The sequence below is a fragment of the Athene cunicularia genome (genome assembly GCF_003259725.1).
Source record: "Athene cunicularia isolate RWA chromosome 22 unlocalized genomic scaffold, athCun1 chr22_part1, whole genome shotgun sequence".
NCBI classification, from domain to species: domain Eukaryota; kingdom Metazoa; phylum Chordata; class Aves; order Strigiformes; family Strigidae; genus Athene; species Athene cunicularia.
Genome location: NW_020799128.1, coordinates 1993578 through 2010081, shown reverse-complemented (window position 1 = coordinate 2010081; position 16504 = coordinate 1993578). Strand labels below are relative to the sequence as shown.

The following is a 16504-nucleotide window of genomic DNA, read 5'->3' as shown; positions in this document are numbered from 1 at the left end:
AGATTTATATAGTTGCATTGCAATTTGAAGTTGGTGTTTGAAAAACGAATGGTTTGGCTTCGGATTTTGCTGTTTGGAAGTACGAGGGGCATGTGTGCATTTGACAACATGAATTTGTGTGCTTGAGCTTAAGTCATGACTTGCCCTTCTTTGTCTTTTTGCTGTGTAAATAGATCAGTTTGATACTAGGCATGACTTGGTTTTTTTTTTCTTTTTCAGTGTATATTCACAATTTATTTTTAGCACTCTATATTGAAATACTTGTAGTAATGTAGACCTTCCTCATCCAGACGAGAAACTTAGGTTTTTTAGAGACAGTCTGTTGAATTTATTTCCAAATTTTCTGTAGCTATTTTTGTTCCACTTCCTTGCATTCCTTAGACACTGATGTCTGAACATCTCCACCCTACTGTTTTGCCCTTCAGCTGCCAAATGTGTAGAGTCCTTTAAAAAAAAAAAAAAGGCTTTGAGATCAGATGTGTAATGATTGTATCTAAGTCTTCTAGCAGGAGAAAATAAAGGTAGGAATATGTATATACAGAGCCTCTGTGTTACAGTCCATACTGAAAATCCATTTCTATACTATACTAGAGTAGTAGCCATAACAGAAAAACAGTAAGAAGTGACAATATAAAAACTTTTAAAACTATTTAGTACACAACAGTGAATTTATAACTCTGGCAGGGTGAACTAGTAACTGGCTTTGAAATGTACAGCTTGAAAAAAATTACTTGTGTAGTTTTGAAGAAATCCATACTTGTATTTTGTAACATAAATATACTTAAACTGAATTGAAGTATGCATTTTCTTTTTTACTTATGATCATGTCTTTCTTGGCCACTTGGAAGAATTATTAACTTGTGGGGTTTATTTTTGTTCTGTGCAGCGGATATAATTTCTACAGTAGAATTTAACCATTCTGGAGAGCTGTTAGCAACAGGAGACAAAGGAGGTAGAGTTGTCATCTTTCAACAGGAGCAGGAGGTGAGTGTTAACTATTTGAAGTATATTAAGTATGTTCTATTCCTATTCATTCATAAAGAAAAGGAGCATGCTTTTACAAAGAACTTTACACAAAATGCATGCCTGTGCAATAAGTGATTAAGAAAGTGAAATTTAAGAGTGAAGAAATTGAGAACTTTGGGACTCTGTTAGAAATTAATTTCCTCTTTAAACACACTTTAGCTGTGGTCTTAAAGAGTGTTTAAAGTGAAAACAAAAAAGGGGTAGGCACAAAAAGACCTTGGGGAAGCTGAAGTTAGTTGTTTTACAATGACTCAGCTGTGATGATTATTTCAGATTTCACTGCAGTTGGGGAAATAATAGGTGTCTTTGAGTATGTAAATATGACCTGAGATGTCCTTTTCTATTCTGGTATCAGTCAGGGAAAATCATAGTGTCACAGTACCAACAGTATCTCTTCATTTTATACTTGTTCTTTTGGTCTTTGCAGAATTCTACAGACAAATTTTCCACTGCTAGGAAAGGGCCTCTACTCCCACGTTGAAGGTGGGAAAGCTGAGATGGAGTGCTTGATTTCTAACTAAGGATGTAGTTCGAGGTTGACTTGGTTGGAATTTATTTCAGGGAGAGGATAAAAAGGCATTTCTGTCATCTCACTGCCTAGAAGAGCCACGCTGTTACTTCTTTCCTTAGTGTTTCATTTCATTACAATTCTGAATGCCCTAAGCCTTAAGAACTCGGCAGCACCCAGAACAAGTTGGGCTCTGCCATTCGAGGGCAGCCCCTCTCCTGGTGAGGAGATCCCTGCGGTCAGTTGGTGCCATCTAGTGGGGTGCTGCTGCCCGGCCACCCCCTCCCGAGCTGCTGTGGCCAGAGTCCGAGATGAAGGGACTGTGCAGAGTATCCTTACTGCGATCTTCCCGACATTCCAGTCACAAACTCTTGTGTTTGGTTTTGGTTTAGTTTTTTTTAAACTCTTAGAGATTTAGCTTGCATCCTTTAAGGATCCTTAAGTGCAGCTTAAATAGCTAACTGCCTGTTCTCAAGTGCAGTGTCTTTAAATGACTGGTTTGGGGTTTGATGCATAACCTGTGGCTCATCCTTCCAAGCTGTGAATCTGGCTCTAGTGTGAACCACCTGAGTTATCAGATGAAGTTGCACAGAATTGGTTTTGGCATCATTTGAGTCCTGGGTGTTTAGGGAATGAACAATGGAGACTGGATTCCCTAATGCATTAGTAGTACTCACGTGCACTACTGTCTAGAGCAAGTTCTATATGTAAGAGTATCTAAAAGACAATTGTTTTAAGTATTTTGGTTGGATTTCTGTACCACCTCCTATCACACTGCACCCCACAGCGCTTCACAGACCACACATGCGGGGAGGAAAGCACAAGTACTCTGTATAGAGTTACACAAGCACAAGTAGCTTCACCCGCTGCCATAATGCTGCCACCTCTGGGCTGGAACGTGGCGGCCCTTCTGCAGGGTGCAGCAAGTGACATTACATAAGTATGGGGCAGGAAATGAATACTGTATCTAATTGAAACCGAAGGAGGAATTTGCGTAGGCAGCCTGTAATTACCTAAATTGGAATTTAACATAAGGCACTTGGGCCAACACCTCTTCTTGTTTTGATTTTTTTTTTTGAGTGCTGTGAGATGGTCTGATGGTTTAAATCATCTTTTATCCCAAAGATGGATTTCATATATAACTGCTTTTATATATTATTCTAGTCCTGTAGAGTTTTACTAGAATACACAATAAGTATATTTAAGACTATTATTATGGTAAGTATGGAATTGAAGGAAAGTTCACTGAATCCTGAGCAGCATTTCCTAAAGCACTATAGATTGACTTTAGAAGTCGCCTGTTCTAGGCAGCAACCCTGCTTAACTTGTTAGGTCTAACTGAAGCTTAGAACACTTCCTTCCATTCCCTAGGGTGGGAAAGCCAGTATAGTTGGTATTTCTAAGCATTTTGTCCACTTTTCCCTTCCCCACAGCTTACTGTGAAGTGTAAGAATTCCTGCCAGCTATAAATGTAAGGGTATGAAGCAAGAGAAAATGATGCAGGGAATGTGACAAATGTGGGCTAGCGAGGATCATATCAAGTCTGTTTTAGTGAGGTATTGAGGGATTAAATGAATGGATGGACATGAGACACACGAGAAGGAAGGAGCGAAGTCTGTAGTCAAGCACATATCACAAGAAAGGCATCTGATGGTGCAACCTCTTCAAGTGGGTGGAACAGGAATATATCACAAAATTAAGCTTGAATTGATTTCAGGTACACCTAGTGAGTGCTGTTTCAGAAATGGTGCCAGTTTTCTGTCACCTTACCCACTTGGAGGGAATTTAAGGTTCAGTCCATACCGTGCAGTACTAGTGCTCAGAAACCACTGCCAAAATAATAGCTTTTAGAAAGAGGAATTGTGAAAGTTGGAAGGTTTTTTAGTTTTCCAGACAGTTCCATCCTGATCAGGCTAACTGCAGGTATGACTTTGAATGTCAAAGATGTATTCAGCAGAGGTGTTAAGCTTTATTTTTTCCCCCCACTGGTATCTCCAGAATGAGGAAGAAAAAGCTTTTCGAGCAGTTCAGAAGGTCTCAGGGACTGTGGAGATTATAAACCAGACTAGTGGAGCTGCCTGTGTTAAATTGTGGTGGCACGTGGGATTTCCATAGTGTGCCTTGCAAGCTGAACTTCCCCACAGAGTAGATTTGCCATACGTGTGGCTGTGTGTTTCTTTTGGGGAATAGTCTCCTTAAAAAAACAAAGGTGGGAAAATAAAAGATGAGAGAATGATAAAGATTTTATTTTTCTTTTCTTTTTTTTTTTTTTTTAAAAAAAAGCAACAAAAAAACCCCAACACCACAAAAAAAACCAAACCAAACTTACAATGCCTGGAATATTTAGGCAAAGTGTTAGTTTGTAAGTTCAGCTGCTGGGAATTAACAGGAGAACTTGCTGAAGATATTATTCATGTGGCTGAGGGGAGTTTCTGGAAACTTTAGGAATCAAAAGCTGCTGCAATAACTGTCTCTTCTCTGATGCTTTCTTAGCCAAAATAGTAGAAACTCTAATCAAGTTCTTGCAAAAGAGATGACCCTCATTTCGTCTGTTCTACAGGCTCGTTAAAATAAGGCAAGTTTTACATCAAAGGATATTTGTGGCAAATCTGGCATAGGCAGCAATAGAGTGTAGAAGTCTTAAACTTATTCTTATGCTAATTAGCAGCCTGCCTATGTATCTTGCTGTATAAATATCTAGTTCTGGCTTCTGCCTGCCGCCTTGAAAAGCATTCTGTAAACTGCATACGTATCTTGATCATTTAATTCTCTTTTTAGAACAAAACCCAGTCTCACAGTAGGGGAGAATACAATGTTTACAGTACCTTTCAAAGCCATGAACCAGAATTTGACTACTTGAAAAGTTTAGAAATTGAAGAGAAGATCAACAAAATTAGGTGGTTACCCCAGAAAAATGCTGCTCAGTTTTTATTGTCTACAAATGGTAAGTTATGACTTCATAGTTAATTTTGTACCATAACCTACTGTTGGTTTGCTGTTAGGATTTTGTCTAATCCTCTCCACTTTGAAAAGGCTGGAAGCAAGTTGGTTTGGAATGCCAGTATTTAGGGATGTGGCTACTCCAATTGTGCTGTTAAACTGCTCTGCTGTTCTGTCTTACCTGGATCCGAAGTCCCACAACACGGAGTGGTATATTAGTCATATTAGTCATTCCTGATGTGGTTGCTTCATAGCAAAGGGGCTTAGCTAAGCTGTCATTCAGTACCTTCATATGTGTATAACTAACAGTGTGAGAGCTTATATTAGTCATTCATAACAATCCTGATTCTAACTGAAACTTGATATAACTTTTATAAAAAGAACAAACTGTGGAGGAGGTATTTTTAATGCTTTTTATCTTGTCATGTTTTCTTCAAGGAGTATTTTTGTCTTTTTTGGTACACGTAGGTGGTCTTGTCTTGTTTGAAGGCTTCATGTTAAAGTGCATCAACTGTGAAGACGAGTATCTTTGCCAGAGCTTTGATTTTAGACTGTGGCTGTTTTATTTCAGATAAAACAATAAAGTTATGGAAAATCAGTGAAAGGGACAAAAGACCAGAGGGTTATAATTTAAAGGAGGAAGATGGACGGTATAGGGATCCTACTACAGTTACAACACTACGGGTGAGTAGTTCATTAGCCACATCGGAGTGACTCCTCCTCTCCCTGCCCCAGCACACAGATTAGCCTGTGGCTCAGTGAGTACCTGCCCCATCAGATTGTTAAATTCACATTTTCTGTGATGCCGGTTGGCAGACACATTTACTTCTGAGGTGATTTTGAGGTATTTTAATCAGTTTGGTGTATTGAAGGACTGTTGATGATGACTGCCAGCGTGTTTGTGGTACAGCTGCGTCTCAAACTTCCCTTGCTTTGTATTTTGCAGGTGCCAGTATTCAGGCCCATGGACCTCATGGTTGAAGCTAGTCCACGAAGAATATTTGCCAATGCTCACACGTATCACATCAATTCCATCTCCATTAATAGCGATTATGAAACATACTTATCTGCAGATGACTTGCGGATTAACCTGTGGCACCTAGAAATTACAGACAGAAGTTTTAGTATCTTTTTTGCATTGTCTGATATGATGGGAACAGCTCGGTTACAACAAAACTTGTTGGATTTTTTTTCCTTTCGTGATCAGCTTCTTACATAGCGTGTTTCTCCACTTGCTGGAAGTTTCTCCCTAGCAGTTGTACAGACTTTACTTCTGGAGAGGGAACTCAGCATGAGCAATATAAGTAGTAGTAGTCATGTGTGTGGTGAAAAACAGATGCTTTAAAAGGAGAAAAAAAAAAAAGCTTAAGGTTTCAACTTTGAGCCGCTCTGGAAGGCAGCATTACAGTAAACTACAGTGAAAATTTTTTTGACTTGCAGTAGGAAGCAAGTCAAGGGGATTACCAACCTTGTCTCAGCAATGTTTATTCTTTTCCTTCTGACCTTGCATGTGTACCTCCAAGTGTGGCGGGCAGTAGGATGACAGAAACGGGTATTGGGTCGCACTGCTGAGCAGAGGTGTGCGGACAGATCAGTGGGATCCTGAGCAGAAATCACACATACATTCTTTATAATGTAGTAATGTAATTAGAATTTAAGCGAAGTTCTATGTGAAGAAACTTGGGTGACATTTATGTGTTAATTCAGCAGAATTAATTACTGAAGTGGAATAAAAAAATTAAGCAGTCTTGTGCTGTAACAAGAATTAACTTCCAGCTGATAGAGAATGCCATGTTACAGTCTTGCTTTCTAGACAAATGTGGAAGTTAAAATTAACTTCATCCAGTTTTGCATGGAAGTTTTGTCCTGCTTCCAAATTTCCAGCGTTATTTTGCTTTTATTGGCTTGTTTAATTCTATTTCACTATTTCAGATGTACTTTGAACTGAAGACACATTGCTGAATACATTTAAAGCTGAAAAATATGTTATGAAAACTGGATAAAATTTCTTAACAAAATGCTGTAGATATTGTAGATATTAAGCCTGCCAACATGGAAGAGCTCACAGAGGTGATAACAGCCGCAGAGTTCCACCCAAACAGCTGTAACACATTTGTGTACAGCAGCAGTAAAGGAACCATTCGTCTCTGTGATATGAGAGCATCAGCACTCTGTGACAGACACTCAAAATGTAAGTTGTTGTGCAATGTTTATTGTCCTCTTCTGGAATATGGTATCTTGTTGCGAGATGAAACTAAGCACTCTGAGAATCTATTCAACATGGAAGTGTGTGTGTATTTGTATTGGATTTCTGTACTATATTGGATAGATCTAAAACAAAATTTCAATTAATGTTAGATGCATATTTTGCCAAAGTAGTGAATAAAATTATTAGCAACTTAAGCTGGGGAGTCTGCTTAGACAACAGGACTAGGAGTGGCTTTCTGCAGATGTCAGGAGGTCAAGTACTAGTCGGGTTTAGTCTGTAATTGATGCTTGATCTCTTACCTGTGTGAATGAAGGCTGAATATTAGCAAGGAGTTCACTTATTTAGAACCTGACCTCGACTTGCTACAAATCCCAAAATATTTCAGAGTCTGGCAATTGTATTCTAAGGCTTTCTCATTGAAAGTTATTTTATATAATGTGGGCAGACTAGCCCAATGTGGCAAGCTTATTGAGAAAATGTTAACCTAACTTGGATGTGTCTTCTATCAGGAAAGACATAAACTTACCTCTTGCAATGCCTGTCTTATTTTTATACAGTGTTTGAAGAACCAGAAGATCCTAGCAACAGATCATTTTTCTCTGAAATCATCTCTTCCATATCTGATGTCAAATTTAGCCATAGTGGTCGATATATGATGACTAGAGATTACCTGTCAGTGAAGATCTGGGATTTAAATATGGAAAATAGACCTGTGGAAACATACCAGGTATTTGGTGAAGATGATGTAGGCTAGAAAGTAGAACTTTGAAGGATGCTGAGTCTTACTAATAGTCTTGATGTGGCAGCTAAATTTTTGTGCATAGATCACTCTGTCCAGGCAGAGCATCAGTGAGATTTGTGGGTTCCACACACGTGCTAAAGGACCTTGCAGGGTGATTGCAGAACCCAAACCCACGTTTGGGTATGAGAAAAGGCTCCCTCTTACACAATGGAAATGTGGAAAGGTAATCTTCAGCCATGAGATAGTGCAGCTCTTAGTCTTCAGTTGACTTGATATATTCTCCTGTTCTTTCCTGGAGAAAATAGGAGGTAAAATATTTCCTTTGCAGAAAATGTTTTTAGCTGGCACCGAAAAGTGCTGTGGTGGTTTTTTTATAAGAAAATTTGCAAAGGAATCCTCTTCGTCTTACGTAGGAGGAAGATTGGTCACCAAAGCATGATTTTTTAGAAAGAAGCAAAATCTGATAAATCCTTTCAGATATCTGAAAGGGTAGTGAGGGTATGACGAGTGCTCAGAGAGAAGGCATTCTGAAGAATTGCTGAGTTCTGGGAGATGTCTCTTTCCCCATCCTGTGTGACTTGCAGCTATTTGAGTTCATGTGAAATCTCTGTAGAGCAGAATATGTTAATTGATGCATCTGTTCATTTTCCTCTTTATCCATAGATTCAGAGGAGGGAGCTGTGTGTGCTCCTGTGACTAGGGTGTAAGCACTGTCAGATACTGAATTACTTTTGGAACAGAATTTTTGAAGGTGGTTTTATAGGTATGCAAGTTCAGTATTCATTCAGTTTGGTTTGTTGTTTTTTTTTTCCAGGTGCATGAATACCTCAGAAGTAAACTTTGTTCACTGTATGAGAACGATTGCATTTTTGACAAATTCGAATGCTGTTGGAATGGATCAGACAGGCAAGTTTAATTCTTCTCTATATATACTTAAGACCTTTCCCAGTTATTCTTAAAAGGGACAACTTGAAGCATGACCTAAATATCTGTCTAGTTTTGTTCATGGACTGGCTTGGACAGTATTTCAGTACTTCAGTAGACTTTAATGTATGTATATTAGCTCTTAACCCTTGACGCTGTAGCATAGGATTATAGAGAATTGCCTTAGTGTTCTATAGAGATGTAGAATTTGATTAGAAATTTAGTTTTGTTACTGCCAAGGTGAAATATTAATCAAATGCTCCAGCCACTTAAACTGGAGAGATGCACATAGCAGTGGGATTAGAGATGGTTTTCTGCAGACTAACTGCAGGCTACGGATACCCTAATCCACTAGGCTTATTATCCCTAGTGTTTATCCTTTTTTGGGTTTTGTGGGGTTTTTTTCATGTCATCTGTTATGATCCGACTTTGTATGAGAATGAGGCCCATGTCCTCAAACCCTGTTGTCTGACAAGAATCTGCACTGGGCCTGTTGGAGAAACGTGTGTGTGTGTGTGTGTGTTTTCTGTTGAAGCTGCCTTGTCAAAAGGATGGGTATTGCTTTTGTGTTAATAATGCAATTACCACTTATTTGCTTGATCTGGGATTGTTGGACATAGTTCTTTGGGGTTTTTTTAACTTGGTATCCGTCCAGATATTTTTTTGAGGCAAAGGAAGGACAGGGAAACTTCTATTAGTCTTACTGAAAAGCTGATACAAAATAAGGATCCTCTATATAAGATATTATCACAGATTAGGTATGCCAGTACCTAAATTCATGAGACTTGTGTGTAACTAAAATTACATGGCTACAAATCTGATGGATTTTGCTTTCATTAGATCACTTCCCCATGTGTGCGTGAGCAGCACATTGAATGTAACGAAGGTAATGAAGGGTGTACCTTAAAAGGTCAAGTTAAGGAACAAGATACCTTTGTTTCTAAATCTATAAAACATTCAAATACTTTAGTTCCACTTTAGATTGTAGAAGGTACAGACAAGGCTGGGTGTTTTCTGCTCATATAATAAGGCGTGATCTTAGCTGGGACCCTGAGGCTTCATAAAAAGAGAGGTTATTTTCAACTGAACTGTTGCTTTCTTCCTTCCCCCTCCCTGCAGCATTGTCATGACAGGATCTTACAACAACTTCTTCAGAATGTTTGACAGAAACACAAAGCGAGACATCACCTTAGAGGCATCCCGGGAAAACAATAAACCCCGTACCGTTTTGAAGCCACGTAAAGTATGCGCAAGTGGTAAGCGAAAGAAGGATGAAATCAGTGTTGACAGCCTAGACTTCAACAAGAAGATTCTACACACAGCCTGGCATCCTAAGGAAAACATCATTGCTGTAGCTACTACAAACAACTTGTATATATTTCAAGACAAAATGAATTAGGGTTGGCATTCCTAACTGAAGAGTCCACTTCCTGCATAGTTGAAATAGTTGAATCTAGCATTTGTACCTGTAAACGAAAGAGAATGAGAGGTCCATTATGGCACCCCTTTCCAGTGTTTAAAAATGTGCCATATGACAACACACTTTTATAGCTACATGGAGAAAGCTCTGTTGATCCGTCACTGCGTTCTTCTCCATGTCTGCTAGCCATTTAGGTGAGGATAGGGCACTTTTTAATTTAAATGACTACTTGCACCATCTTGCCTAATGGACTAGATTGGACTGTATCAACATCGGTTTACTCCACTTTTTATGCCTTCCATTGTGATGACGTCAGACACAGGGAAAGCCTTCAATCATGCTATGGGATTTAATTGTGTAACCTCATTACTGTATCATTCGTGGCCCCCTTTTTTTATTAAATACAGCTCATTCTTGCTGTGGCTTGTAGCATTCCTCCTCCTTCTGGCCTCCTGGACTCCCCCTTTCCCCTTCATCCCCCTCCACCTGGCCTTGGTGGTGGTATATAGAAAAAAACAAAAACAAAATAAAGCACATGAAATGGGTCCGTTTGGGGTCAGTGGTAAAGGGGGTCTGTGTTGCAACAAATGTTTTAATAAACAGTTGACTGTAATCACTCCTTGCCATGTCTGGCACCAAAAAAAAGAGAAAATAAGGAGAAAAAACAAACAAAACAAACTACTGAATAAAAGTGACAAAGAATGGAGAATCTGTTTTCTTTTTTTTAATCTACCTCTTTATACAAATACTCTGTGTTTTACCTTAGATGCATGAAAATAAAATGATGTTTTTTGTAATGATTTTAACCAGTATTAATTATTTTTCATGGGAACGAAGAGAGGGAGGGATTTCACAAGTACCTGCATTCATTCATGAATGACAGCAGAACCTGCTGTAGGATGCGTTGACCACTTCCATTTCAAAACTGTACGCTGCTGTCAGATTTTGCCATAATCTGAACAGGTCAGTTACTGTTCCAGTAGCCCTGAAGGCTCTTTTTTAAACTTGCTTAAATTGGAACGGGACTAGAATTTTCAGGTTTTAAAATCCATTTTATGGGACTAATGTCTTAATGGTTAGTTTTGTCCTGGTTTCTTCAATGCCTTGTTTTAGGATACAATACCTTTAATGCCTTGTTTAGAGTACAAAGTCCCCTGTGGCTTTTTAAAAAGTTGTCCGAGTTCTTGTCTGGCAGTATGATGTGATGTAGTACAAAATACCAAGTGATTACATAGATAATTACGACGCTGCATTCTGAGATGCTCTATTTTCTGTATTTTTATTGCTATCAGTAACTGAGTGGAAATGTGGTTTTACCATGCAAGTGTTTCTTCTGGCTTTTGGCTTTGCAAAGTTATTGCACTTACAGAAATGTTAAATGGTGCAACGATCAGAAAATGCGTGGAGTACAGAAGCTGCATGAAATAAATGTTCATAGTTATTTGAGAGATTTAAACTCTTCAGCAAATAAGGCTTATCCAAAGATTAACTAGATATCGATGCTTTATAAGGCTCATGAGTTTTTACCTCCAGATATTTTTGCTAATTGTGCTTTTAGGTTTTACTCTTCCTTCACGGAAATGTTCAGAATGAAGTGTAAAGTCGTAGTGAACTTACCTTGACTGGGAGAATTTTCACTTTTCAGTTATATTTAAATTATTTCTGTGGCTTAGTTATAGGTAGTTATTATAATGCCTCTATTTGATCAACTAAGATACTGTTTCTGCTGTAAAATTATGGCTGGGTTAGAGGTTGTTAACAAGACTACAATTGCAATCATACTTTAATTTCTTTAAGTCCTTGTGCAGTGGTTTGAAAATGTAAAAAAACTCTTAATATTTATCAATCTGGTTCTCTTAAATACAGTATTTGTCTTGTAACATGCATGCCTGACCATGAGCCTTTGTAAGGATTTAACCTTTTTTTTTTTTCACCTGTTAGCCTTGTAAAAAATTTTAACTCCCCCAGGGACAGCAACTGTTTTCCAATGGGTGAATAAACTAGCAGGCCCTACTCCTACTTACGTAGCATGTGACTAATTTTACTCAAATGACTATACTTGCTAATAGTTAAGGAAACAACTTGAGTAACGTTAATCATGTGTATAGGTGTTCAGAGGATCGGGGCCAAGGTTTATTCTTTATCTTGTCTCAAGGGCAAAGAGGTAATTAGACGCTTCTCTTGCATCAGAGCTGGTACAATTCATCTCCATTTTGCAAAGAACGGCGTAGGTGGAGCGACTGCTATTTCGGGAAGATTGAGGGTCGTGGTATTAAGACTGCTGCTCTTGTGTGTATCTGTATCCCGAAGGATGCGCTGAATGCCTCAAAAGTTGCTTAGCACGGAGACAAAAGGAGGTGAGGATTTGAAGACGACACGGAACTGAGCAGGTAGATCTCACACAGAACACAGTGCAGCCTTCTAGCAATACTACATTCAAGCGAAACTGCCTCTCGGACCTCAGCTGTGCATGTTGGGATGGAATCCGGGGTTTTGGAGCTAGTCTTGGGAAAGATTTTTTTTTTTTGTTTTGTCAGTAGCGGTGATCCCTGGCATGTCACCTGAGGTTTAATTTATCCTCACCAAAACCAGCTGCTGACTTTGGTGTCATTACTATCCAACCAGATAATTCTCTAAGCACACTGTCCATTGACATATGCTGTAAATCTTATATTTTATTAATAAAAGTATGCATAGAATACATTTTGTCGGGTTGCTTTTTATCCTCTTCCCTGTCCCTCTCATTTTTCTCTGTTCCCAGGTATTTCTAAATGACTTGATCTCTCCCCCGCTGCCTGTTGAACAGCACCCTGTTGTGATTTCTGGGCCTTGCCCTTGACCGCGTGTCAGGCAGGGGGGTGTGGGGGTAACTGCAGGTTACAGGTACGGAAAAGCAGCTGCTCCATTCCAGCAGCCTCTTCTAGTACCCAGTGAAACCAGTACAAATTCTCAGTCCTTGACACTCAACCAGATAGAGAAAAGGAGTTTGTGTCCTGTCTGGAAGGCAGTGGTACTACCTAAATGCCCACAACCACCGCTTAAGTGGTTAATATCTGCAAAATTGCAACCATGCTCTGAACCGCAGGGATGCTGTTGCCAACAACTAATGCTCAGTGTAAGTTGGGTTATCTGCCTGGTACCATGCTGAGGTGTAGGCAGGTTTGGTGGTTGAAGTCCATTTATTTCCCTCCCAAGAAGTGTCTGCTGCCTTGAAAACATGCTGAATGTGCAGCGATGCTCCTGCTGTTCTCTTCAGGCAGGGGCTGTACCTTCTAGGCCAACGTTTATTATTTAAATATTTATTACCTGAATTGGACAAAGCTCAGTGCTAATAAGCAGAAGCCTGTACTTTTCCTCCTCTTGAAGAGGGGCTGCTGGATGATGAAGTACTAGTATTTTTGTGGTTTGGTGTGTTGTTTTGGTTTGGTTTTTTTACTGGTGGGTCTGGAATTGGTTGTTCTTAGGCACGCCACAGCTAGGATGTAATTTCCTGGGTGCTGATCTTCAGCTCCTCATCTCGGGCTGCAGAGAAGGTGCAGAGCCTGCCATTCACAGCATACACCTTTACTTCAAACAAACAGATGTTTCCTTTTGCCCTTTCCCATGTAATCAGCTGCTGTAAATGGAATCACTGGCGTACTGAATTGGGGTGGGGAGAGGAATGCTGGATGTGAGGTTGCTGTGTAATGACTATTGGTGTCTTGAGTCCATTTGTCTATGTTTGCTCTTGGCAAACATCTTATTTAACCTGGTATAGAAAGGTTTGGGCTTATAAAAATGCATGGTGGAAGAAAGCAGTAACTGGCTGGAACAAAACCAGCATTTCTTTCTCCTGTGATACAACTGAGAGACTAAGCAGCAGCATAAATTCCATTTCTTTACACAATCTACCCTTGAATGTTAATAATCTCAACCTTTTGCAAACAATTCACCTGTTGTTTGTCTTTCACGAGACAACAGCACTCACGTTTCTTTTCTGAGATGCTCTCACTAGGTGCTCTCCACTAGGAGGCAAAATGTTCCCGATGAGGTGTGTGCTTCAGAACCGGAGGGATCGAGGTTAGATGGTGCAACGATCCCTCGAAGTCGTCCACAAGGACTGATCAATGGTTGCTAAATAAAAAATACAAGGAAATGTAAGAAAATATAAAATACAAGAAAAGCATTCCAGAACACGTCAGCACTATCTCCAGCATAAAGAAACGAGCAGAGGCGTGTAGGGGAAAAACTGCCTTTGTGTTTGCTGCATGTTGGGGTGACATCCATTTTAGCAAATTTTTTTTCCAGATTTGGGGCATAGAAGTACTCAGTGAAGAAAACGAAAGTCATTGCAGCATGTTTAAAACTAGACAATTCTTTACTTAAATTACTTTAAACATTTAGAACATCTTGGAGCTGTGAGAATAAACCAGTGGGATTAGCTTCACTCAGCTCTTTGAGATAAATGAGGTGCCTTGTTAACTCATTTGATTTCAAACAACTTCAAGGCTTTTTATAATTTTCTTGAAAAAAAACACCCCTTTTTATTGCATTTCAATACAAAAGGTCTTTCCCAGGAGTTTACGGACATTGTTTCTCCTCAATTAACATGTGGTTTTCTGTCCCTTCAACCTTGCTATTGTGATTGCATTTTCAATCCAGGGATTCAAATTACTTTACAAACTTTAATTACATCATTCAACTGCCTTAAGGAACCTGTGTAGTGGTTAGAGCACTGGGCTGAAAGTCAGGACTTGTGAATGCTATTTCTGGCTCTGCATTGACTCACTCTATAATCTTGATCAATTTATTTCTGACTCAGAAATGCTAATAGTCCCACTTTACTGATAAATATTCATGCCACAAGTATTATGGCAGATGCTTCCTGAATGATGGAGATGACAAATACTCATGATGCTCGCCTGTAAACGCTGGGGTTGGAAAGGAGGATAGGGTTACCTAGTCAGGTTTTCTATTCAAAATCTTAAGTAGCTCACTGTTCTGATTCCAATCTGGAATGTATCGGCAGCCCTTCTATGTGTAAACAGCTGTTTGATTAAATTATTTAAATTACTGCTTTCTTTTTACTTCATGTAGCTAATTCTATTCCAGTAATATCCCAGAGACATCCAGATTTTCCCCGAGATTAGACATCTAGTACAGTCATGCAGGGTATGCAGGCAGTTTGGTAAGAAAGGTCAGTGTTACAAAAGGCAGATTTCAAATGTCCACACTTCAGTGTTTGGATGCTTGTCAACATAGCATAGATGAGTAGAAGATGAGAAACATTTGAAACCAGTGTTCTAGTATGGGACAGCTGTGACAGTTGTATGTATGGGCTTTTTCTCTAGCTTGAAATAGTTCTGACACAAACGAAAAAAGGGATTTCTTTGCTCGTGTAATGGGGAGATAACGAAAGAACGGTAACAAATGTATCTGCATGACTAGGGTCTCTGATGATATTACTGTTACTGAACTCCTGCTGTGGGTACAGTAATGTAAAAAACCACAATTTACATTCTCGTGGCTGCTGATGGGAGGGGTTTATGATCTGAAGGACTCCTTTACTACTGTTGGGAAGCAAAATGCTTATAAATGTGTGTGTGTGTGAGAGATGGGACTGAAGTTACAAAATTTCACCTCAAAGATTCTAGGCCTCAGAATAAACCTTGAAAGTTTAAGTGAAGATGATTTCTCAAGCTGTGAAGGCAAATAATCATCTGTGAGGAAGTTGGTCTCGCTGGTTCTTTTTGTTAAAGAATGTGAGTGAAAAAAGATTAGAAACAGAACAAACTTAAAGGTTGTGCTAAGTGTCATACCTAGTATCTATGAGAAGTTGCTTATTTTCAAGATAAAAGTGACAGCCTTAAATTAATAATTTAGAAGAACCCTGTTTTCTATATATGATAATTAAATGAAAGCGAATAGGTAATTGGTACAGAAGCTACTTCTGACTGAAGAAATCTCAGCAGGGTAGGTAGATGTTTGCCTCTGTATCTCACTGCATTTGAAAGTCTCTGCTGTGGAAATCCAGTGTTACTGCCACGTGCACAAATAGCCTGGGGTTGGCTCTTCATTTTCATATTGAAAGAAAACTGTGGTGCACACCAATAATTTCACTTTTTGTAGCCACACTTTTGCATCCCAGTTAAAAAAAAAAGTCCAATTCTGTTACACAGATGCCATCTTTTCTGTCTTAACTGCCAATAATTAAAAAACCTGCTATGCATGTGGTTGCTTTGTCTGCTAAACACTGCGACTTCAGATGGGTATTACTCTAAATCTTAGAAAACATTAGTTCTTTCAGAATGTCTTAACTACACTTTATGGACCTCCTACCTGTCTTAAAATTATCTGAGACAAAACGAAGACTGACGAGAGGGGAAAGAAGTGTTTGCAGCCTTGTAGCATTGTGCCATGGAGGTGTGACGAGTTACCTCACACCCGTCGCGCTTAGGGAAGAGGATCTGCCGCAACGTCTCCTGTGGAAACATGTCCGAGCCAGAGGCCTGATGGGCACTGCCAGAAGGGCCTGATGACACGGAGCTCTGAGGCTGATCCCGTGAGGCGGAACAGGCTCCGCGGGCTGGGAAAGGCCTGGAGGCCTCGGGGCTGTGCCCCCGGCCTGGGTGCGGAAGAGCCCCGGTGGCTCCAGCGACCCGCGGGGGAAAGCCGGACCCTGCGGCCCGGTGACCGCCAGGCCTCGCCGCGCTCCCGCGCCTTTCCCCTTCCGGCCCGCCCGCCCCCCTGCGCATG

At 39.8% G+C, this 16504-nt stretch overlaps 1 protein-coding gene across 4 annotated transcripts in view; it reads left to right on the top strand.

Moving 5' to 3' along the window:
- Positions 1-10475, top strand: part of PPP2R2A (protein phosphatase 2 regulatory subunit Balpha) — a 48359-nt gene extending 37884 nt beyond the window's left edge. For all 4 annotated transcript variants that reach the window (XM_026863065.1, XM_026863063.1, XM_026863062.1 and 1 more), the window contains 8 exons: positions 887-984; positions 4313-4478; positions 5046-5158; positions 5421-5598; positions 6501-6665; positions 7241-7410; positions 8240-8331; positions 9469-10475. In XM_026863065.1, coding sequence (XP_026718866.1) covers positions 887-984; positions 4313-4478; positions 5046-5158; positions 5421-5598; positions 6501-6665; positions 7241-7410; positions 8240-8331; positions 9469-9748 — 1262 coding nt within the window. In that variant the 3' untranslated portion in view covers positions 9749-10475. The remainder of the gene's footprint in view (positions 1-886; positions 985-4312; positions 4479-5045; positions 5159-5420; positions 5599-6500; positions 6666-7240; positions 7411-8239; positions 8332-9468) is intronic.
- The last annotated feature ends 6029 nt before the right edge of the window (positions 10476-16504 follow it).